General features: G+C 46.3%; 1 protein-coding gene across 1 annotated transcript in view; it reads right to left on the bottom strand.

The window, feature by feature from the left end:
- Window positions 1–7,492: 7,492 nt before the first annotated feature.
- The window catches only part of PEX6 (peroxisomal biogenesis factor 6), an 846,859-nt gene continuing 830,120 nt past the window's right edge, over window positions 7,493–24,231 (bottom strand). Inside the window, exons 16-17 of the mRNA XM_069608917.1 lie at window positions 9,086–9,225; window positions 7,493–8,713 (exon numbers count right to left, since the gene is read on the bottom strand). Of these exons, the coding sequence (XP_069465018.1) occupies window positions 8,577–8,713; window positions 9,086–9,225 (277 nt within the window). The 3' untranslated portion in view covers window positions 7,493–8,576. The remainder of the gene's footprint in view (window positions 8,714–9,085; window positions 9,226–24,231) is intronic.

The raw sequence follows: 24,231 nt of genomic DNA, 5'->3' as shown, positions 1-24,231 counted from the left end.
TAAACTAAGTCAAATGTCTGTCAGTCAAAATAATAAAGATGTCTGTGTCAAACATATGCTTGCCCTCACTTTCTTCTAGAACCATAACGTGTATGGGATTGGATCAAAATACAATAGTGAGTCAAAATAATATCAGGATGGCACTGGAGCTGTCCCACAACTCCCTTCACCAAGCTTGAGTTAATTGGGCTTCAACAAAGTTCCTTGGGTTTAAATAGTTCACACAAAGGTACTTCATGTTTATAAGGGCTTTTTTTCTCCACTGACTTCAAAGCCCTTCTCGTCACCTTCTCTCAGGAATTTCAGAGTTCACCATTTTTGGCTTTCACAAGACTCTCTTGCTCTGGTTTCATCAGGGGTTTCCTTCCCCTACAATTCCAACAACTTGACAGCTCAATGGTTTCTCTTCACATCAGATTCTCTTGTTCAAAACTGGGGTTCCCTTCTCCAACAGTTCAACAGTTCTTAATGACTCAACAGCTCTTCATATCGGAGACTTACGAGAGCGCACAGTTATACTCAGCCCTGTGCGGGACCACTCCGATACCTTGGCTTCATTGGAACGGGCTCACGCTTTTATCACAGTTCCCAAACAGGGTCGTGCCCCAGGCACTCTTAAGCTTCTTTTGGGGTTTTAGCTCGCTCTTTCTATTTCGTGCAGCTCCGCGCTCATGCTTTCTATTTTGCTCCTACATCGAGCATCGCGCAGCTCCCCTGCACTTCCAGAGAGTGATTCATTTTCAACAATCTTTCGACAACGTGTAAACGTACACACGACCACTCTGTTACTTTGTTTCCTTCGCTTTCACAATTATCGCTTTTACATTACAGTTCACAATGGACAATTGAAGCTTTCCCTTCAGTGCGTCTTTCATCCTAAGCTTGTTCTTCACTTGCAACAAATTATCTCTCCCGCATTGTGTCTTTCACCAACTGGGCTCCCATTTCACTTTGAACTCACTGGTTGTGATTACCTCATTGTAGCTTTTGCGGTTATGTCGTGCCGAGGTCAGGGGCTCCTTGCCTGCCCCCGAGACACTCCTGGGCTGCGTCGCTGGGCCAGGGCAACAAGTACCTCTTCAAGGACTTTACTTCAGAGATCAGCATACCACGCAATCCCCTTCTGGCTCCTTGGAGACACAACTACCTCGCCAGGCTTTCTCTAGCTTCTCAAACCATGGGCTCTCAGCATCTAGTTCTCCGACAGAAAGGATGATTAGTGTTATTGCAGGACTAGAATAGCATTTTGGTGCAGCCAGTCTAACCATTTCTTACTCTGGTATGATACATGATAAAGTAAGCATGGTAAGTATGAAAACATGACTAGAATGGCAATTCGGTGGAGCCAGTCTAGCTATGTATTATCATACTGTGCCATGTAATTTTTTACTGGGCATCTATGATAAAGCAAGCATGATAAGTGTCTAGACTGGCCTACAATGGTGCATCCAGTTTGCACATGTTTTCTTACTGTAGCAGGGGCAAACCACTCGTCTTGGAAACAAATTGTGGTCACGGGTTTCGATACTGGAATCCTTCATAGGAAAAGCATGTCATAAAATAAAATTGCATTTTCTTTTTAATGGCAACGCCAACAGGAGTATGTTCCTATGTGGGAGTACTGTCAAATATTGGCAGAGCCAGCTTCGACATGATTTGTTACAGTATCATTACTACCATCATGCGCATAACAAAAATTAGCATGTTCGAATATGGTGTGAGAAACCAAAAGGTGTCTCCACCCGCTAGTCCTCAGGGACTTGTCATCCAGGTGGCCAGAACACGGTCATCGCTTTTGGATCCAGTTTCTGGGGGGCGGGGGAACCAGTGCGGGAGGATCACCTGGGTGAGGGGTCTTTCGAGGAGTGGGGGTGAGACAGCCAATGGCGAGACACAGTATTCCCAATTTTCTGTTCATCTACCCCATCCTACTTTGTAGGATTTTTCAAAGTCCCAACTACCACCCTCCCCCACCCCCTTTTACACAAACACTTGGCAGAGGAAGAGGGTGACTTAGAGTAACCCGACTCTCTCACATCGTACTGGGCATGGTCCCATTATTCGGGTCAGGCAAAGTCCGGCACTTTACACTAAGTGCATGCACCTGATACCTGTTAGCTCTCCTCACACGAATAAAAGGCAACGCCTAAAGACAAACTCTGAGCCAGGCAGAACACGAGAATAAGCAGTACTTCTGGGACGAAGGCAAACCTTTTGGAGAAGAGCGACTGACCAAGGGACGTGAGCAGCGGGTCGGAAAACCCCAGAGTTCCATACTGGAGGTTGTTGCCTCCAACAGGCCACGAGAGACACGTGGAGAAGGCAGGATTCTGCAAGTGAAAACTGCATTGTGTTTCAAGGACGCCAGCGACCCTCTCAGTTGAATGAGTTGGGGAGGCGAGGCAAAGCCTGTGGTACTAACCTTGACTCATGACATGGAAATCGTAAAGCAAAGAAGAGACACACACAGCCGGTGAGTTGACAAGCGACCTGAAAGACTGGTTGTGTGTTAAAGTTTGAAATAGCAACATTTTATCATAAATTAAGGCTGCATGCGTGTGAATGAGACGCGAGGAAAGGCAGACTTGTGAATGAACTTTGAAGTAAAAGACGGCTGCTAGTTCAGCGATACCAAGTAACGGAGTGGTCCGTCAAAAGGAAGTAGCCCACTCAAAAAGTCTCTGTGAAAGGTAAATTGTTCGAAGCGAGAAAGCTAATATACAGCAAAAGTAATTCAAAGAAATGTAACTTCTAGAGCAAGGGAAAGAAGGTAAATGTTGAACTATACATTTTGAGTCGAAGTGGTCCTGCAGTGGTCTGAAAAGTAAGCTGCGCACATTCGAAAGGCTTTGACATCCGAAAGTGGTCTGAGCTCGACAGAGGAAGACCCGAAGTGAAGTAAGCGTAGGCAATGGAGCCCCCCATTGCAAGTTTGTGTTGACCTTTATCATGAGAGGTCTGAGCCCGGCAGAGGGGAACCTAAGTGAACTGTGTGGTGAAAGGTCTGAGCCCAACAGAGGGGGACCTTAGTGAACTTTATGGTTGAAACATTATTTTTGGAAGTCGAGAATAGAGACTTAAATGTGAAAGGTCAGACAGGCCTCGATCCGCGTTCCGGAACTGTTTATTGTGTTGGAAGCCGAGCCAGAGTGTGTCATCCTGCCTACAGGGACAGCCTTACTCTAAGAGGTCTAACGTGGGGAGGAGAGCTGGTTCTACCACATTTATTCATTATTCATTTCAACACTGATCTTTCCCTTTGCATACATTTCTACTTTTTACACTTTTTTGTACAAGAGATAGGGCAGGCATTAGGTTTTGTAAGCATAGGCCATTTTGATTTGACAGACTCTAGGGCTGCGTTATTTATTATTTGATGGTCGAGACTACTCCCATCTTAGTTATAGGGAAGAATTGGAGTTTCTCCAACCCCAACCATTTCAATAAAGGTTTTACAAATTGTAACCATTGTGTCAGTGTCATACTTGGGATACCATGCCTCCCATACAGTGGTAATATTGGCACAGCCAGCACATACTGGCATTTATTTATGGTGAAAGGCATCATGCAATGTGTTGGGAAATGGCTCATGTGCACTGCTGGTAACTTACATCTATTGTATTTTTTCATGAGCTAACCCTACAAAACAGACTGCAAACTGCCTGGCTTCTTACCACATTTTTCACAGAAAGTGTGCTGTATAAGGAACCATTTTAACTAATAATGCAACAAAAAAAAAGAAAAAATCTTTTGATCCGCCTTTCATTTTGTGATGTGAATGAAGACTGTTCATCTCCATTTTTGTGTTAGCACTTTTTGTAGACCTCAATTGGCAGAAACAATAGTATTTCAACCCGAACCTGCAAAAGACTGTGTGGCCATCTTTGATTACCCTTTCTATCTTCTTTTTCCAGTTTGTCCCCGACTGCTACTGCCTAAGAGAAAACATTGTCGAAACTTTGCAATTTGAGGGGGCCCACACACTATTGTCGGGACATCTAGAGGCGTCGCTGGCACACCAAATGATTATGCAAGGCTTGTGCCAAAATGCACTTCAACTAAATTTCCAAACACATCGAGTCAAATCAAATGTGGCTTTGCATCAGTCTAGGCTGAAAGAAAGGGTTAAAAGACAATAATTCAGAAAGGTCATACCTCTAACATCTTGGAGAACAATAAAAGTAGCCAGTGATCGTAGCAATGGAGCATGGAGCTTGTGTATAATGTATGGATTGGTGATGCCTACGTATAGCATAACCAAGCAGAGGCCAATACAGACTCCTGTCTCAATATTGGCGGTCCCCCATACTAGGCCAATGTTTTCATGGCAGAGCAGCATTTATTGAAGAGCTTAGGCTGAAAGACCATGTCCCAACATCATATAACTGTTCAGTGGAGGGGATTGCAAGTAGGCTGTCTGCCTTGTCTCGGAGTGTAAGAAATTATAGCCCAATTGAATGTGTCCGAGCTGAAATCGACAGTCTGTTGCTAGCACCTGTTATTAAATGGTTCACGTCTTTCTTATCAGACTGCCAGCAACAAGAGAGACGGGGAGAGGTCACCTCTGATCTTTTATCTCAAGATTGTAGAGTACCTCAGGGATCCTCCCCATCTCCTTTGATATTTAACATACATCTGAGACTATAAATGGATATTTTGAGGAGACACAAGGTCAGCTTTCAATCATATGCAGATGACACCAAGGTGTTCAATAAACTAGTAGGGCAGTGTCTGGATGAGGTCAGTAAATGGATGTCATCAAACTATTTGCAACTTAATCCAACCAAAACAAAAGTGGGCTTTTTCGGATCAAAACATGTCAATAATACACAATAATGAGGAGAGAGTTCTCGACACTCTCCCCCGAACCACAGAAGTCGAATGAATTTGATCCTCCCACCGTGGTTGGCACAGGTACCTGATACATATAATACAGGTCACCACGTGGCAGCCAATGGGGGAAGAGGAGTTAGGGAGAGGTTGTGGATACAGAAGGGGAAGTCAGGAACACCGGATAGAGGAACACCTAAATTGGATAGGACAGGGGAAGTAACAGGGTAAAACCCTAGCCTATCTAACCTAACCTAGTACCACCTGCTCAAATACACCATGCAGTTCCTCTCTTGCTCCGCACATGAGGAGCACACATTAATACCTGTTTGTCACACACATAAGTATACCTTAATACATGTACTGACTGTTCCTGAACACATACAACACATGGAGCAAGCAGTATGAACACATACAATTGGGGTATATTCCCACTATGAGGAAACAATACACATGGCCCTCAGGGCAAGCAGAAGCACAGAAACTCAACATATAACATGACTGGAACATTAACATAAACGTGGGTTGCCATGTCAATTCCTGTTTTGAGACAATACCCCCAGACAACCAGTTACAGCACTGATTAAGAGATAAAGAGCGGTCTCTCTGCTTTCAGCACGGTCCTTTATCAACCAACAACGTGCTTGCATTCTGCTTCCGATTTTAAATAAGCTGTACTGAGTCCATGCCTAACTAGAGACAGTGAGGATTAAACATTCTGCCCCTTCCTCATGTTACACAATTCATGAAGAGAGTAGCGTTTGAGGAGCAGACATAGATTACTCCCACCAGCCCCTCCCGCACTTATCTGAGGTCCGAGAGGCCCACGAGCCTACCCGGACGAAGTCTTGAACGCCCACACACCGCCAGCAACGTTCTCTCCACCATCCGCCACGGTCAGCAGAATCCTGCCTTTTCAGAAAGGCTGAACGACGATACACAGCGATGCTCCTTGATCCTCTTCATGCCCGCGTCCTGCAGCAAACAAAATAAGCCACACCTGCCGCGCGCCGTTGGCCTGTAATAAGCTGTTCTTAATCACTTACAGCTGGGCACACGCGTGTGCGGCATGAAACTACATATTTCCCAAGGGCTGATGGGAAATGTAGTTCCTTCCTTGTTCTTCGTCTCAAGCCCTTTCAGGTTTTTGCACACTCCCCTCTTACACCACCCCTTAATCCTGACAAAACATCTCCTGGGATCGGATAAAGTCCTCCATCCTCCTACTTTCTTCGGTTCTAAGCTGGAATTTTCCCCCACGATTACAAATCTCTGTTGCGTCTGGCAGATAACGTGAGGTGTCAAAAACAGGTAGGGGCAAAAGTGCAGTCTTTGTTTTACTCACTATGATTACTGCGACATGCCCTTCCTTACGTACCTGCTGAAGACCATGCAGCAGTGGTAGGTGCCATGGTAAATTCCCAAATAGACTACTGTAATATTCTATTAGAAGGTATCCCGCTGAAACACCTATAGGGGCTACAGAGAGCTCAAAATGCAGCATAAAGGCTGGCATTTGGAGTCAGGAAGCCTCACCCAATTTCAACACTTCGACACGCGCTTCACTGGTTGCCAGTAGGAGCCAAAATTAATGGCAAGAATCTGTGCCTAATTTATAAGTGTTTAAACAATATGGCACTGTCATTGTTAGCGGGTAAAGTTACCCGATACATACCATCCTGTGAACTGTGTTCAGGGAAGAAACTGTTTCTGGTGATCCCGCCATCGTCCTGTGTCTCGAGAAGAGATAGATTTGCTGTGTATGGGCCAAAGCTATTGCACAGTCTTCCTTGGGAAATCAAGAACAAAGAATCACTTTTCCAATTCCAGAAGGCTCTTAAGACTTTTTAATGAATTTGGCTAAAGACACAAACCTGTTTAAAGGCTGCTGTCTGAAATTAATAATTGGTCCATCTCTAATTAACAACCGCGCCTAGATGCGGTTAAGTCAGTTTATTGTGCCATATGGATACTCAATACCAATATATTATACTGTTATGTGATATAACAGTGTTGTTAGAGAAACATCTCCAGCTTAGGCAAAGGGCTGAAGACATATCTCTTTCAGCTTTCCTTTCACTCCTTATGCTGGAAGTCAGCTAGGGCACTGGTTGCTATTGACTAATGGCCTGTGCGGGCATAAAAGGCTATACATCATGTTTAGCCCCTGTCCGCTGGCACTTACCCGCACTTGCTGCTTTTTGAATTGGCTGTACTGCACTTCTACCTCCCGCCCTCCACTTGCACTTCACGGTTACCAAATATTCGGAGGTTCACCCTTTGCCCATTTTCCTTCCCCATGTATTTTTACCTCCTTCTATGAAGCACTACAAAGTGACTGCACTTGTGGTTGGCATAATAAAGACCTGATGTCAGTGTTTAAGGACAATTCAGTTTGCAAAGTCTGCTAAGTGTAGTGCGGTAGAATTGTTTGCCTGCGTGGTAAATGGCCCTGAAGTTTGTTTTCAGGCTCTGCATGGATCGTATTTCACTAATTGGATGCTTAAAGTGTTTAACAAAAACAGACATGTTTGCTGGGCAAAACAGGATGTCGCTGGTGAGATCTATACTAAAGAAGTAGCAAGCTTTCCACTGAAAAATAGGAACTTACCCATAGTTCTCTTCGTGCTCTTGCATAAATATTCCAATCGTTAATAAGAAGTACTCAAACAAAATAAAGTGATTTATTTCAAAACTTCATTTCACAGCTTGAACAGAGGCCCCCGCCTCCCCTTTGGTCTTAAAGTGCATGGTTGATGGTCAGTGTGGGCCAGGGTGAAAGGCACTCCTAATTCTCAAGCATCCGCAACCCCTCACTGGGCTGATTTGAAGTGATGAGGACTTACCCTGTCTGAGTAGTGCATGTAAGGGCACAGGGCAAACACTTATATAACCAGCTGACAGATTTTTGGGAAATACTTTGACAATGGTCATTGGATTAGCCCATTAAAGGAAGAAAAAAGACTTGCAGAAACTGGACGTTGTCAGTCAAGGTCAGGCTGAGGATGTACATAAGTGCTCTTTCACCCCAACCTAGAGCACAACAGGACTAGAAGGCAGTATTAACTGGACAGGCAGAAGAGACCTCACTGGCACATGGGTACTGCAGCCTGGTATCAGTCATTGAGCTATGAGAGGTTGTAGGCTAACTGGCACACCATCCATGAGCAATGTAATCAGTAATGGGCTACCTGCCACAGGACCACTACAGCCTTCACTCAATGATGGGCTCACAGACACCCGAGTAGTGTCGAAGGGAATTAGCTACTGGTGGTGTGCCAGTGAACCTAAACGAACAATGAGCTCACTGGCTTCACCAGCGCAGACTGGAATCTAAAAGGGGCTAACTGGCACATCATCCATGGTGGTGCTCAAATAGGTGATGGGCTCACAAGCACATTAACAGTGCTTACTAGAATCTGTCACTGTAACTGAAAGTGTGGGCTCCCTGGCACAGCATCAGACCCAGCTGGAATTGGTAACTGAGCTTGAAGAGTAGGGCTCACTAGTATGGCATTAATGCCAGCTTCAGTATAAAGGTAAATCTCTCAGTCTTTTGGTCAAAGCGCTAGAGCAGGCTTCAATATGCCACTGAGTGCAGAAGGCAGGGGGGAAGGGTTCCCAGCCACAGCATCAGTATAGGCTGCAATCAAGTCACTGAGCTGAAAGGAGGTGGGGGACTAGAGTACTCATGTTTATTTTTGGACAATCCCATCACCAGTCTTCCACTGACAGAGCCAGGGCAGCTACCCCGATGCAAACTTCGCCTGGATCCGTTTGTACTGCAGCAGTTCCTGCTCCGACACAGATGGCTGTAGTTGTTCAGCTGCCTGTAGGAAGTCCTCCATGGTCAACATTATCTCCAGCTTCTCAGTGTCCAACCCTAGAGAAGAAGCATTGAGAGAGTGAGTGTAACATGCTTACACTGCATGTGTACATGCAGGCTCAGAGCACATGGGTTTCTTCATCACTAATGAGGACTGCCAGAAAATAGGAAACAAATGACTTTCCCCAGACTTATAAAGCTGTCTGTTCTAAACCATGACCATGAGAGTGCTTCCACAGTAAATTAAACAAACCCACCTAAGTTTCAGTTCAGAAACTGCAGAACACGTCGATAGTGGACGCAAGTTTGATTTGGGTGGGTTCATTGTCAGGCTGCCTGCTCTACTATTATTGGTCGCAATGAAATGCGTTCAGTATTGACTGGATGGTCCACAGTACACAAGCACTGACTCAAGAGGAGGACCAATACCTTCGTCAAGCATTGACACCTTCCTCTTGATGGCTGACATCATGGCATCCGAACAGAGAGCATAGAGATCTGCTCCGGTCAGCTGCAGCGGGCACTTTTCAATGATGCTGGAGAGGTTCACAGATGGACCCAACTTAAACCTGCAGAGGAAAGAAAGAACAAAATGATAGCACGTAAGGAAGGCCACAGTGAGATTCATGGACAAGAAAGGGGATGGGGACACTGAAGAAGGAACCAAACGATAGAGATTGAAGGCCACAATGAGATTCATGTAATGTAATTTGTATAGCAGCTTTTCCCATTGGTAAGACCTCAAACTGCTGTAGGTGAACGTCCTCGGGGACCGAAGTCCAATGCATGGGAAGATTTGTCAGAGGAGTTTAGAATGTGTGCGTGCGGGCATTTTAGCCAATACGAAGGTGGGTAGGGATGGCCAAGTACCTGCAAGCGACCCACCCATGTCGAGCTGGCGTGTGGATGGGTGCTGTGTAGGAGTAGGGACTGTGAATGTTAGCATTTTAACATGTAGTTTATCATTTTAGCATGCGCATGTAGCTTGTCGTTTTAGCGTGCACATGTCAGCGTGGGTTTGAACTGCAATAGGGGATCAGGGGCTGAAACTCAGTTCTGGAATCAAGAGTATGAGTCAACAGTGCTCTTTTCAATAAATGCAAACAAGGAAAGTCTAAGACTATTTCAGGTCTGTTTTTTTTCAGTACAGTGCAAATAAAACAAATTTAAAAAAAGGGGAGAAAAAGAGTTTCACTGGAATTAACCATGGCCACAGCATGAATACCTTCTCCACCCCCATTCTTAGCTGAACCATTGACACCGCCAACAAGGTGGCAGAGGTGGAAGAAGATGTTTGAAATGTACATCGTGGCCATGAGTGGGGACAAGTTTAATATTTACAGGAAATGGGCTTTGTTGCTACATCATCTGGGTCCACTGGGCGGCAGTGTATTTGATGGGCTACCAGAACCGCAAGGTGAAGGGGCATGGCACCTGGAGGACTTCACCCTGGCTATAAGGAAGATTGAAGAACATTTTGAGCCTAAGAAAAATGTGACCTTTGAGAGGCACACATTTTTTCAGAGAGTACAAGATCTAATGGAGCCAGTGGAAGGGAAACGTGGCTGTGTTGAGGACACCTAGCCACACCTGTGAATTTGGTGCTTTGACAAATTCCCTCATCAGAGATCAGCTGGTAAGGTGCACCAATAATGCCAGGGTACAAGTAAATTATTGGCAAAAGATTTGACACAAAAAACAGGCTGTGCAGGATGTGGAGCTCACCAGGAGCACTGAGCAGACAACACAGTACATGAAGGAGATGAAAATGGAAAAACCCAACCAGGAGTTGTGTGCACTACGTCAGAGTAGAAACACTGTGGTGAGAAGGGAACCACAATGTTTCAGATGTGGTAACATAAGGCATGGGGCAGCCAGCGTGTGTCGTCCAGCAAGGAATGCAGAGTACATCAGGTGCAAGCACCACTTTGCACGTACGTGTAAAGAGAACACCATAAATGCTGTGGAGCACAGACAATCCCAGTACGAGCAAGAAAGTGCGCCAAACCTCCGAAGTACGGCGAGGGAAGACATTGTCATATATTTGCAATCTCAGCAGTGTCAGGAGGTATGGGAGGGTCTGTGGATAGATTTTGCATTGATGGCTCAGGCCTCATAATGAAGGTGGGCAGTGCTTCCCCTTGGACTACCATTTCTAAAGATATGTTCACAGGAACGTTGTCAAGGGAAGAGCAACAGTTGGAACCACGTCACATCCAGCCGTGTGGTTATGGTGAGACAGAGCTTGAACTGGTGGGGAATTTTCAGCAATCATTGGCTACAATGACCGGGAGTGCACCAGGGACATTCTTGTGGAAAAGAACGGATGGTCCTTACTGGGATGGGAGGAACAACGGAACCTAGGGGTTCGCATCCAAGCAAGTGCATCTGTTCCGGTGACGATAGCAGAAGTGGATGATAAATGGGCCTTAGAATTTCCCATGGTGTTCTCGGAAACCCTTGGAAGGCTAAGGGACTTTGAGCACTGTATCAACATGTAGTCAAGTGCACAGCCAGTGATACATAAGGTGTGACCGGTTCCTCACCACATGAAGGAGCAACTACATGGGGAACTTGATGGACTCTTGCAAAGAGGAGTGATAGAACGTTTGCATGGGACGGATTGTTTGTGTCACGACTATCCGCGTTATTCATAACGCGATGCCTGACTCTAACTTGGCGGCTCTCGCAGACACGCCTGACTCCAACATGGCGGATCTTGCAGACCACTGCAGTATGTGCAGCAGTCTAGTCGCCGCACCCCAGAATGCCTTGCAACGTTTCCGGGTCGACACGCCGACAGCTTATCAGCCTGCTTATCCTGGACAAGGACGCGTTGCTACTCTCCAAGGAGCTGGCGAATGCTACGTGAATCCGTGTCAGGGAATCCTTTCCTCTTTCTACTCAGGCTTGCCTTTGGGCTTATTTTCCTATTGCCACCTTACCCTTGAAACTGTATTGGTCATTGTTGTTGTTTGTGTGTGTTTACTTTAGGACGCCTCTTTGCCTTCCCGTTCTGGTGTTCTATCAGAGCTGCCTAAGCATCTCGCTTTGGGAGAATTTGTTTCCTGCATCTGCCTTCGACCAGTGTGGTTTACTAGGGCTTCCTTTGGCAGGCATCCGTTTCTCCTGAAGCATTTATGGGAATTTTGGCTTCTTATCTTGCGGGCTCATAGTTCCACTGTTATCATGTCTGTCTACAGGTACTTTTTGCTAGTTAACAAAATAATGGAGGCAATTCTACCTCTGAAAGGGTAATCTGCTCTTCAGATTCCCGTTTCCTAAACTTCATGCCAAAAGCACAGCGTGTATCTGTGACCTGCTGCATCAGTATCCTGCACAATTATTAATTTTCACATTGCTCTTCGGTTTTCGTCATCCAGATCCAACGTCCTGTGCTCTCATCTCTTCTGAACCTCAGTCATCCATCAAGATAGTGAGGGTCCCCGTTTATTCTGGGTAACTATTGTTCTCTACTCTCCTCTCGGTGTGTAGATTGCTTCCAATTACTCCTCAGTGTTTGTTCATCATTTTCCTTTGTTTTGCACTATCCAGTGTGCCCAGTCTTTCAGATCATACAGGATCTTCAGTTACTTTCATTTCTCAATCTTGTTACCATCAGATCCCTTGGTAAGAGTCCCGCTCTAGAAGTGTCTTTTCCAGTACTAGGCAGAACCAATTCAAATCACTTTGTTTTGCTATTTCCCTTTAGCCAATCTGACACTTCTGCTCTGGATCCAATCATTTAAAGACACGCCTATTCATCACCACACTCCCGGGATAGCGTAATCTACTTCTACGGGACGTTTCCAGGAGTCTACGCTCTCTAGCAGCTCCACTGGGTTTTATTCCACAAGAGGGTTTCCCTGGGAACCTCCCTTTGCGCCGGGTCATTGGGTGTTTCTCGGGGGGAATTCTAATTGTCATCTGAAGATAGAAACATAGATCTATCTCCATCTGGGTATCCTTTTTCCTACATATTCAGCTGCTATTCTTGCTCCAACCCCCAGAGAGAACTTTGTTTCTATGTTTTCCTTACACGGGACACCTTTGATTGTTAAACATTAAAGTATTGTATTCATTCATTCATAACAGTTTGTCCCTGGTGGTCCTAGTGGCAAAGAGCAATGGGAAGATCCATTTATGCATCGATTTGTGAGACCTGAACAAAAACATTTTGGTGGAGATACACCCCTGGCCGTTCATATCTGAGGTGGTGGCTGTACTTGGGGAATCGAGTTGGCTCAATGTAATGGATTTGTCTGCTGCTTACCACCAGGTGCCGTTGTCACAAGGATGCCAGGATGTAACAGTGTTCATCACCACGGAAAGAACTTTCAAGTACCTTAGGATGCCTTTTGGTTTGGCTTCAGCTGTGGCTGTCTTTCAACACATTATGGGGAAGGTTTTGGAAGGTGTAAATAACGTGATTGTCTTTCAGCATGACCTTCTCATTTTTGCTGACAGTATCGCGCAACATGACAAGGTGTTGAGGAGTGTTCTGGAGAGGTTGTGTGAGGTTGGTTGAACAGTGCTGTGTAGCAAATGTAAAATTGGGGTGCGTGAGGTGGAGTATCTTGGGCACAGGATTTCGGCTCAAGGAATTTCTCGTAGGCACAGATAGGTGGAAGCAATAAGTAAGGCCGCAGCACAAGATAAGGATCTGTTGCAATCATTTATGGGCATGGCAGTGTTTTAACACAAATGTGTACATCATTTTGCCCTCATTTCGACTCCATTGAGAGCATTGCTGAAAAGGGGGGTTACCTTTATGTGGTCAGATGAATGTATGGAAGCTTTCCAAGAGATCAAGAGCGGGATCTCTGATGCACCCTCTTTAGGGGGATTTGTGAGTGGACGGAAGACAGTGTTGACTGTAAATGCCAGTTTACTGGGACTGGGAGCGTCTGTCACAAAAGGGTAGTGGGAAGGAAGTGCATGTCATAGCCTTCGCATCTAGGCCACTAAGGGGCGCAGAAAAAACTACTCAGTGGTTGAAAGAGAAGCTTTGGCGTGTTTTGGGCTATTATGCATTTTAAGTTCTTCCTGTGGGGCCAACGGTTTATAGTGAAAACGTATCACAGACCTTTGGTACAAATGTTAGCTTGTGGAAATTGGTCCAAGGGTTCTAAATGGATATTAGGGCTGCAGAATTATGACTTTCAGATGTGCTATGTACCTGGTAAGGAGAACGTGGTGGCAGATTGTATCCTCTGCTGCCAGTGGAATGTGGCAATGAGGGTTAAACGATGGAAAGAAAGGATGCGTAAATGATTGTTGCCAGCATTGAGCAGGGTGCTGTGAGAGAGTAAGAATGGAGGCTGGTGGAGAGAGATTATGTTTTTAGCACAGTGGGAGAGTGGATGTGGCAGGGAGGCCCAGCAGGAACAACGTTGAAAAGAAATTTGAACGCCTTTAGGTGAAGGATGAATTGGCGCTGGTTGGATAAAAACTCAGGAGGGATCATAGAGTGATTCCCCCAGAAGGCATCACGGAAAAACAAATAGGAATTGCTCACCAAGAGCATTGTGGTGCCAATAGCATGAAAACGATGCTGTGACAGAATTACTGGTGGCCAGCAAAGGATAGTGGTGTAGAAAGGGAAATAAGGAATTGTAGAAGCTGTTTAGTGACAAGAATAAAGGTGTGCATGAGATACCACTCAGGCCAGTGCAGGTGCCCAGGGAGCCTCGCCAAAAGCTGGCAGTGGACATAATGGGACCCATTCAAGCTCTGGGTGAAGGTTTCAAGATTATCTTTGTTTTAGAGGATTACCACTCAAAATGGATAGAGTTTAAGGGTGTAAGGGAGGCAACCACTGCGGAATTAGTGTCATTATTTGAGGAGGTTTTCTTTCGTGAGGAGTTTCCCACGTAAATTGCAACCGATAACGGTGTGCAGTTCTGTTCAGAGATGTGGAAATTCTTGCTGCAGTTTGGTATCACGCACACACGCACAGCCTTGTACCACCCCAGTGCTAATGGGCTGGTGGAACGTGTCAATAGATTTATCAAGGGTGCCATTCAGTTGGCTATGAGGTCGGGGTTGTTGTGGAGTGCGATGTTTAAAGACATGGTATGGGGCTACTGTGTCACACCCCACTCAGTGACTAAAGTGTCCCCTTTTGTCTCATTGAAAAGACGTCAGCTGGGGACGAAGTTGTGTCCGGTATAGATGGGGTTGCGTGGTCTGTGAGTGTGCATCGAGAAGAGGTGATGAGAATGGTGGAAGAGGCACAGTGTCAATATAAAGGGGTGCTTGTTGAACATTTCAAGGTTAAGGAACTTGAGTGGCTGGTAGGGGAATGGGTTTTGAATTCCTGGTATGGTCCCAAATGCTTAGAGAGCAAATTCTTAGGGCCTAAAAGTATAGCAGCAGTGAGGAACAGTATTGTGGTGGGTGATGGAGGAGAAGTATGGTCCAAGGGGAGGCTGGCTTTATGTGAGATGGGGTAGGTTCCACCCAGGGACTGTGATGAGGGTGCTGTGGTCAAGGAGGGTGGTCGTTTTGTAGGAAGGTCGGATGAGGGAATGTCGGCTGACTCTCGGGTGAGTGGGAGAGCTAAAAAGTGTCCCACCAAGTTTAAGGATTTTGTGTGTGTTCAATAATACAGTATTCATTGGCTTTGTGATATGGTCAAAACAATCACTTTCTTTGTTGGCTGTCTTAATTAATGTTCTGCATTCTGTTATTTCCAATTCCCTGTTTCCTTTCCCTTTTGTTCTGTTTCTTTGTAATGGGGAAAATGTGTTCTGTTTTACTGAAGTGTGGGGGTTCCAGAACACAGATGTGTGTTCTGGAAAGTGTGGTCCATTAGGCAGAGAAAGCTTGGTGACTGGTAGTGAGGTGCCCGCTGCTCTCTGCGCTCTCACTTATATTAAATACTTACTGTTACACGACGGACTCTCTGCATCATCATTACATCAACACACTCAGCTAGATTCCTAATAGTGGCAAGGTTCAAATACACCTAGATTCAATACAGCTTCACGACTTGAAGTCAGCAGAGGCAGACAAGAAGTGTGTATTCTGCCGAGTAAAGTGTCGAAAGCAGCTGCGCGGGCGATTGCAGTGCAGCTTGCTACAGAACTCCCAACAAGCCAGGGCATAGTCCCTCAAACTCCCCATACTTTAATCTCAGAGTCAAATGCTCACGGGGTAGCTGCGTATGCAAGGGCTTGCGACTTCATTAATAGACCCTCCTCTCCAGGACGGGATGGCTTGCAGCGGTCTTCAGGATCCTCCTGTGTTAAGGCCCACGTCGGACAAATGCCCAATTGTCCCCTCAGGCCACGCTGTTGATCCTTCTTCCAGAGCGGGGCTCTAGAGCGCTCGATAGACTGCTATTATGCTGAGAATTTTCTCTCAGGTCAAATTGCCCCTGGTTTGGAAGCACCAGAGGTGAGGGGGGACATCGCCCTACCCACCCATTCGGATTCTGTTGTTGGCCTGGGTTCGACTAGTTTGGTGGTCTCTGGTGACACAGGTGATCATACCCCTACCAGAGTTAACTACGCCGTGCAAGGGTGATCAGCTGGTCGTATCGGTCATATTGAATATCAGGGGAGCAGATAGTTTAATAGATTTGCGTGCATATCATCAATTTTAAGGGATCAATAATTGCCTCCTTTCTGAGCATCAACAAGCTAGCCGCCGGTCCACATCTCCAATGCCTATGAGTGTTGAGGATTCGGTGCTGCTGCCGACTGAGGTCTTGGATGAGGTGCCAGCTGCCGAGCCCTTGCTGGCGTCAAGTGTCGAACATATTTCTTTCTTTGCCCAAAATTTTAATATTTTGGTTACAGCCTTCATGGAACTAAGGGAGGCATTTAGGTCACTCACTGACTGGTATGATAAAGATGCAGGGAGATTGGACTCCCATTTTGGGGTGATCAACATGCTGGCAAAATCACTGTCTGACCTTACGGCAACTGCACCCAACATTCTTGAAGCGCAGAATGTAGCAAAAGCAAGTTCTGAACAGGTTGTGACTTGTGAACTGACTGGGGCTACTGTAGTGTCGGGGTTCATGTGTCCCCCGCGAATGTTGGTATATGTGCCAGTGTGGATATTTCTTTTGTGGCACAGATGCCATTTAACGGATCAAGGCCTACTTTGATTCAGCACAACGGCCTAAATCAGCCTCCAGGACTTGCAGCCTCTCGCTATGTGGTGGCCAAATCAAATACGGGGGCTCTAGTCAGGCCTAAAGAAGGTGTGAAGGGACCTGATGGAATTGACCTTTTATTAGCCATGGGAACCAAGTCTTCCCATGACGCTCTCCCAGACGCTACGGGATATGAATCTGCTGCTGATGATCCCCTCAAGGGCTGGCGTGATTTAAACTTGATATGCTGCTTCAAGGGCGTTACGCATGGCAATATAAATGCCCTCAAAAGACTTTTAGCGTAGGGTCTGTCGGATGTCCTGGGGGTGAATTATTTTCTTTTAAATTGTTCCCGGTTGTTCGTATTTTGTCAGATTGCATGGTTTGTAAAGGGTGCAATTTTCATATCTCCTTTGTTAATGTCAATTTTCGCACATGCATTTGGAATTGTCGTGAGGTCTTGGTATCAGCAGATAGTGAGGGTTTGCCTGGTTCTAGTGAGTGCCAGGTGGGGAAAGGCCCCCCTTTCATGAATGTGTCTTCTCTGCAAATCCTGGCCACATCCTTGGAGAAACATTGGTATGTGTGTCTTGCAATGTGGCAGGAACTGAATCTAGATTAGGCCACCACGAGTTCTTGTCACTCTTAAAAAGTCTGACATTATCCTAATACAGGAGGCTTGGGAATTGGAGGATGTGGCTGTTGAGGGGTTTCCGGTCTACGCTGTCCCTGCGCAGAGAAGTCTCGGGGTGCTGTCATGGAGGGCTGTGTATTTTAGTTAAGTCCTCCTTTGCGAGTGAATGTTTCCAGCTTGACCCTTCTTGCGCCTTTCTGCAGGAAGGCAGTAAGACTTCATAGGGTGGGCGATTGTGATGTTTTGGTGGTGAATTTCTCCAATAGCCCTCATACCCAGTTTGGAAAAAAAATGTCTATCTTAGCCTTCCTAATAGAGGGCTTGGCAAGCTGGGAGGCTGTGAATGATTTCGTTTTTTTTTTCTTTAACATCTTTTTATTACGTTTTTGCAATGCAAGAAATCAACAGTTTACATGACCCATTGGCCTAGTAAATGGGCCGGGCTATATATCCAAAAGCCCCCCGCCTCCTTCATCTACTGCTGTGCCCTCCCCACTTTCTCTTGACCCTATGCCCTGAAACTACACCCAACCCCCCCATAGTTTAATAATAAACCAAAATAACCACAATAAAAATAGCACACACACAGTATAATTATCATGCTCATCTCAACTTAGGCCTCCATGACCCAAAGGACAAAGCAGCCTTTTCACTAGCTAAGGAACTCACTGACCTAGGGTTCTCCCATAGAGTCACAGGCCCAACACACTGTAAAGGCTGCACCAATGACTGGGTCGCAGACCACAACTGCTCTTCCATCGTCACCACTATCTCGGCCCACCCCTGGACGGATCACAATTGAATCCAATTCACTGTTCCCACTAAACCTACCTCCAAAGTACACTCATATGCTCCTCCAGCCAAGGTCAGAAGCTCAAAAAAATTAACCAAACACAGCCTCCCCCCATTCCTAGACGTCCCGGTCTCAAACCGCCCTTCGTAAACAATCCCACCTCTCTCGCCAACATCTACTCCCACACTCTCACTAAAGCCATCAATGTTATAGCCCTGATTGAAGACAAAAAAGAAAGAAAATCTATGCATACCAATTCCTGGTTCACGGAAGAGCTATTTGCCCTTCGCTCCAGAAAAAGCCTGGCCCCAGCCAAGTGGCAGTCCATGCCCAATGATTCCACTCTGGAAGATTTTAAAAGACTCATTGCTATACAAAAAAGCTATATTCAAAGCTAAACTCTAAATCCAAGGAAATGTTATCCATCTTCAAAGATCTCACCACCCCCTCCACCAGTGCAGACGAGATCACTAAAGATGAAGCCTGGTGCACCAGCATTCAGGCAGCCCTCCTAAACAAAATAAAACTTCTCCAAGATAAAATTCAATCACATCGCGAAGCACTACCGAAACCTGACCGGTAGTCCATGCCCATCTCCCCTCCCCACAATCCTTCCACCCCTCTCTTCTCCTTCAGAGACGTCACGGACTCGGAAGTCTCAGATCTCCTCCAGCACCTCAAACCCTCCATGTGTAAAGGAGACATCTGCCCTCCTGTCATCATTAAAGAGTGTGCTGACCCCGATCATCACGGCTTTCATCAATGCCTCCTCCTCCACAGGAACTGTACCACACAGCCTTAAGGAAGCGTGGGTCCGCCCCTTATAATAAAAAAACTCTTTAGATCCTTCATGCCCCAACGACTACCGGCCCATCATCACTGTCCCTTTCCTCCTCAAGATCTTAGATAAAGCAGCCCACTGCCAGATCCAACACTACATGGAATCTAAAGCCATCCTAGGTAAAAGGCAATCAGGCTTCCACAAAGGCCATGGCACAGAAACCGCCCTCTTGGACCTAAAAATCGACAAACTTGACTCCCTCGGCATAGCTTACACAAACTATGCCAACGATACGCAAGTACTCCTCCCTCTCACTGGCTCCTACATCAAAGGCGCAGCAGCCCTCCATTAAATTTATGCTACCATCCAAGCCTGGATGGCAGCCAATGGACTGTGCTTAAATGGGGATAAAACAGAGCTCATCCTCCTCGGCCCCAAAGAAATACTGACCAAACTCTACCAAAAATACATCAACTTTATCATCGATTACACCATCATCTCTGTCTCCACCTCTGTGAAGTCCCTCTGAGTCTTCCTAGACTCCACCCTCTGGATGACTCGACAGGTCAGTGCCATAGCCTCCGCCTCCACCCACACCACCAAACTTATAAATGCCATAAAACCTTTTCTAACTAGCCAAAATTGCCTTTCCATCGCTCAAACCACTTCTGGAGCCAAATTGGATTATTGTAATGCTTTCCTTGCAGGCACTTCGGCCAAAAGTCTAAACAGGCTCCAAATAGTCCAAAACAATGCACTTCTAGCAGCCTTTAGCATCCCTAAAAGAGACCACGTCACGTAGGCTAGGCGGGCCGCCCACTGGCTCACAGTTAAAGAGAGGATCAATTTTAAGACCCTCACTTTAAAATACAAATGCCTCAGCTTCACTGCTCCACCCTACCTATCTGAAACTATCACTAGAGACACCTCCTCGCGTCCCAGAAGAAGGCACTACGCCAACCAACTACGCCTACCTTCCATCAAAAGAGCAAATGCAGTAGGCACTGGTTTTCCTCATCTAGCATCCAAACTCTGGAATGCCCTACCTAATGCACTCCGAAACATCCCTCGCAGCCTTCCACAAAACTACACTGTTCAACTAACTCTCCCCCTGCCTCCCTCCACCACCCTGCCAACCCTTTGTCAACTTGTGCTCCTGTCCCTTTACCACTATGTATCATGTAAATAAGTTTTTTTCTTCTGTAACCAGCAACTATCTCTATCAGCGCCATGATGCCTCAGGGCTGATGCACGCTTTATAAATGTTAATAAATAAATAAATGCTTGTCCGAGTACGTTCCGAGACCTCATCTGATGTATGCGTCAACAAGTGCCCCAAATTGGTCTGCTTCAGTAGGTCTGCCTCGCCGCCTCATTACTGCACATTCCAATTTACACATCTTAGAAATCATTCCTAGGCAAGCTTGTTTAGTAAGAATTTTAACTGCCTTCCACTGCATGATTAATAACTTGCGTGCGGAAAATAGGAATGTGTGTGCTAGCTTTCTTATAAGAGTCTATGTGCCAGTCTGTGTCATCTGCACCAAAGAGCATGGGCCCAGGGGCATAGTCAATAGAAATATTAGGGACACAAGAGATCAACTTGTGAATTCTCTTCCGATATATTTTTGTACAGCTGGGTATGACCACATGATATGGCACATCGTGCCCGTCCCATTGGCATTGGCGCCAGCATGCTGGGGAGCGAACAAGGCCCATGCAATATAGTTTGCTGGATGTGTAGTACAATCGTTGGATTAACTTGTATTGTATTTCTCTGTTAAGGATATTGTATCTCATGGAGGAGATGTTCTCGAAATAGTCGTAGATGTTGCCCATGTCAACTGGGGTCTTTAAGTCACTGTACCATTGTGTTGAGTTATATTGCGTTGGGTGTTGTTCGGGTTGCAGATGGTGTAGAATGAATGCAGTCTTGGGTATTCATTAGGGCTACGCTCCTTTTCCAGTTCACCTGCTGAGGGGGTGTCCTGTAGTGTCTGTTTGGTTATGTTTGATCTAATCACTTCTCGTATGGTGTGATAGTGTATTCACTCTGTACGCTGATGTCGGAGTATTCTGCTGGCCCCCAGGAACCCCTGTGGTTCATCCCAGTCATACAGATCCACCACTCTGACTTCAGGCCATAGAGAATTTTGATGTTTGTGCAGGATGTGGTCAAGGCCTATTGAAAGAATTGCGCGTAGATTGATCCAGGCAGGGGCAGCCCGGATATCAGACCCCAATAGGTCTCCTCATCCTATGCCAGTGGGTTAACGTTGGGCCCAACAGTGGGAGTGTTCTGATGCTTTCAGGGAGTTTGTTCTGGGGGATGGCCAGGATTTCTTCTGGCGTATATGGCAATATCAGAGAGAGTTGGATTGTTCTCCCTTTGGATGAGTTGCATGTGTCCAGCCATCTTTTGGCCCATCATTTCTGGGTGGTTTGGTTATAGGTCCGCCAGACTGGTACTGTTAGGCCTCCATCGCTTTTGGAGGCCTGCAGAATTTCAAGCCGAACCCTAGCCTTTTTGCCTTTCCAAATGAATTTGTACAGTTGCTTGTCCAGATCCCTATACATTTTTTGCGAGGGAGCGCATGGAAGCATCATTGCCAGATATTTCCGTTTTGGGAGCGAGTTCATCTTGAAAGCATCGATGCGCCCTACTATTGATAGTGGTAGTGTGTTCCATCTAGCAAGATCAGCGTTGATCTTTGCTATAGTAGGTGGGTAGTTTAGGTTTGTAATTTTGTGAATGTATGGGGCAATATGGACTCCTAGCTATTTTAAGGAGGTTGAAGACGGAAAGGGGCTACCCCGGCTGGGTCCCATGGTATGTCGGATCTGATGGGGAGAACCTCCGATTTTGACCAGTTCACTGTATAGCCCGTCATGGATCTGTATTTGTGTAGCAGATGACAGGCGTGGGAGTGATACCGAGGGGTTCTGTACGTAGACCAAATCATCAGTGTACAGACATATTCGGTTTTCCTCCGACCCTTTGATAACGCCGTTCCAAAATGGGTCACTGTGAACTTTTTCCGCAAGCGGTTCGATGGATAATGCACACAGAAGGAGGCACAGGGGGCAGCATTGTCTAGTGCCTGAATATAGATTGAATTTGTTGGAGGAGTTTCCGTTCGTGGTCACCGAGGCTTGGGAGTTTGTATATAATGAGCATATGAGCCCTAATCGGCCGGTAGGATCCACAATCTTCTGGGTCATGCCCCTGTTTGTGGAAGACGATTAAATTGGCCGCCATCGATTTTGGTAGGTGGTCCCTAGTTGATGCTTCAGTGAATACAGATTCGAGCAGTGGGGCTATACGGTCCACCATTATTTTATATAGACCTATTGGTATGCAATCGGGTCCTGATGCCTTTGCCCCGGATAGTGAGGCTATGGCCTGAGTGATTTCATGAGTCGTTACCGGCATTCTACCGTTGGGAAGTCGCTGATTGTGTTTAAGTGGAGCGTGGTAAGGAACTCCTCTATAGATTATGGGGCAATTGTACTCTGTTTGACATATAGTTTTCTGTAAAATTCCTCGAAGCGATTGATGATGTCTTTTTCGTTGGTCAGTGACCTCCCCTCCTTATCCCTGTTGCTAAGTATCTGTTGGGAGGCTTGTCTGGTGTGAAGGGCGAGCGCCATCAGGTGGAGTGGACTGTCGACATCTTGGTTGTAGGCATGTGACCATCTAGAGAATGATTTTTGCTCCCGTGGAGTTGTAAATTGTTTAAGTTCCCCTCTAAACATGTTGAGCTGCATGTATGTTTTGGGGTTTATGTTGGGGTTTATGTTGGGATTATGTGAGTGCAATGTCTGCCCCAAACCCTTCAGTTTGTGGGCCCATCGTGATATGCATTTCCCTTTAAGGAAGGCTTTGAATGCGTCCCAACAGGCGGTAGGAGTATAGTCGGGGTCAGGTTGGTTCGCCAGAACAGGTCTATGTCTTCACCGAGCTTCATAGTGAAGTCTGAATATGTCAGCGCTCTTAGGTATAAGCGCCAAGGTGGTCTGATATCCCGATATGAAGGAGCACTGGTGCATGGTCTGATACCGTCATAAGGAAAATTACGCATTGTCGCACATGTGGGAGAATTTGCATTGGGTCCATCCAGTAGTCTAGTCTGGAGTATGACTTATGGTAGTTCGATAATAATGTGAAATCATGGCATTGGGGATGGAGGTGTCGCCATAAATTTGTGAGTCCCAGATCAGCCATGAGTGCAAGTAGGGTAGTACGTTTGCGTGGGGTCGGGGGTAGCAATAGTGTTGTGCCCTGGTGGTGCATTGTCGTATATAGGATTGTATTCCAGTCCCCATCAATAATTGTGAAATTCCTCAGGAACCGTGCACATTTCGCAAATACCTGCGTAATGCGTAATAAACGTGGATGTGTCGTCAGTCGGGGCATAGACGTTCAGGAGAGTTATAAGATGTTACTGAATCAAGCCCTGGATCAAAGCGTATCTTCCATCTTTGTCTGAAATGGTGTGTAGTGTGTGGAATGGGATGCGTTTGTATATCAGGATAGAGACACCCCTTTTACCCCAATATGTCGTAAATCTCCCCCGTCTCACCTGAGATCGCTTCTTGCAGGGATCCGTGGGAAGATTCTTCTTGCGGGCTGATCGGGTTTTGTACAGGCCGGCACGAGTCTCTTCCGACTCTAGCGGGTTCAGGACGTCCAGGAAGGAAGAAGCAGTCGCAAGGATACGTGGATTCCAGTAACATGGTGGAAAGGAGAGGGTGGAAGGAGTGGGAATAAGGGTCCAGGAACTTGGATAACAGAAGGGTTCGCCAAGCTGCGAAGTACACGTCTAGTCACTACCTGTTGATAGCGTTGAGACGCGCGGGGGCGTGGCATATTTATGGGACGTACTACGTCCGCCGTGAAGACTGGTGCGAGGCGTGTCACGTGATACAGCCATGTTGGAAGAAACAATAAATGCAAGCCCTGCCGCGATAAGGACCAGGAAGTCCAGAAGGGGTGCGTTCTGTGGGTCATGACAGCATGCCTCCTCCGAAAACCTGCTCCACCAGGTTTGCCCGAGTGTATGAGATGATATCTTCGGAGCAATCGAGGGGTGTTCAGGTTAGAAAGTGGTTACCAGGTTCTTTCACTAGGAGGATATCCTTTCCACTCAACCAGGTATTGAAGATGACCCCGTTTATACCTGGAATCGCATATTCTGGATACTTCATATTCCAGTTGGTCGTCCACAACCACGGGACTGGGTCTGCAGGATTTCCGGGA

The sequence above is a fragment of the Ambystoma mexicanum genome, chromosome 4q, assembly GCF_040938575.1.
Source record: "Ambystoma mexicanum isolate Mex_15411 chromosome 4q, UKY_AmexF1_1, whole genome shotgun sequence".
Classification (NCBI taxonomy): Eukaryota; Metazoa; Chordata; class Amphibia; order Caudata; family Ambystomatidae; genus Ambystoma; species Ambystoma mexicanum.
The sequence above is the reverse complement of the archived record's forward strand: the minus strand, read 5'-3'. Positions and strand labels throughout refer to the sequence as shown.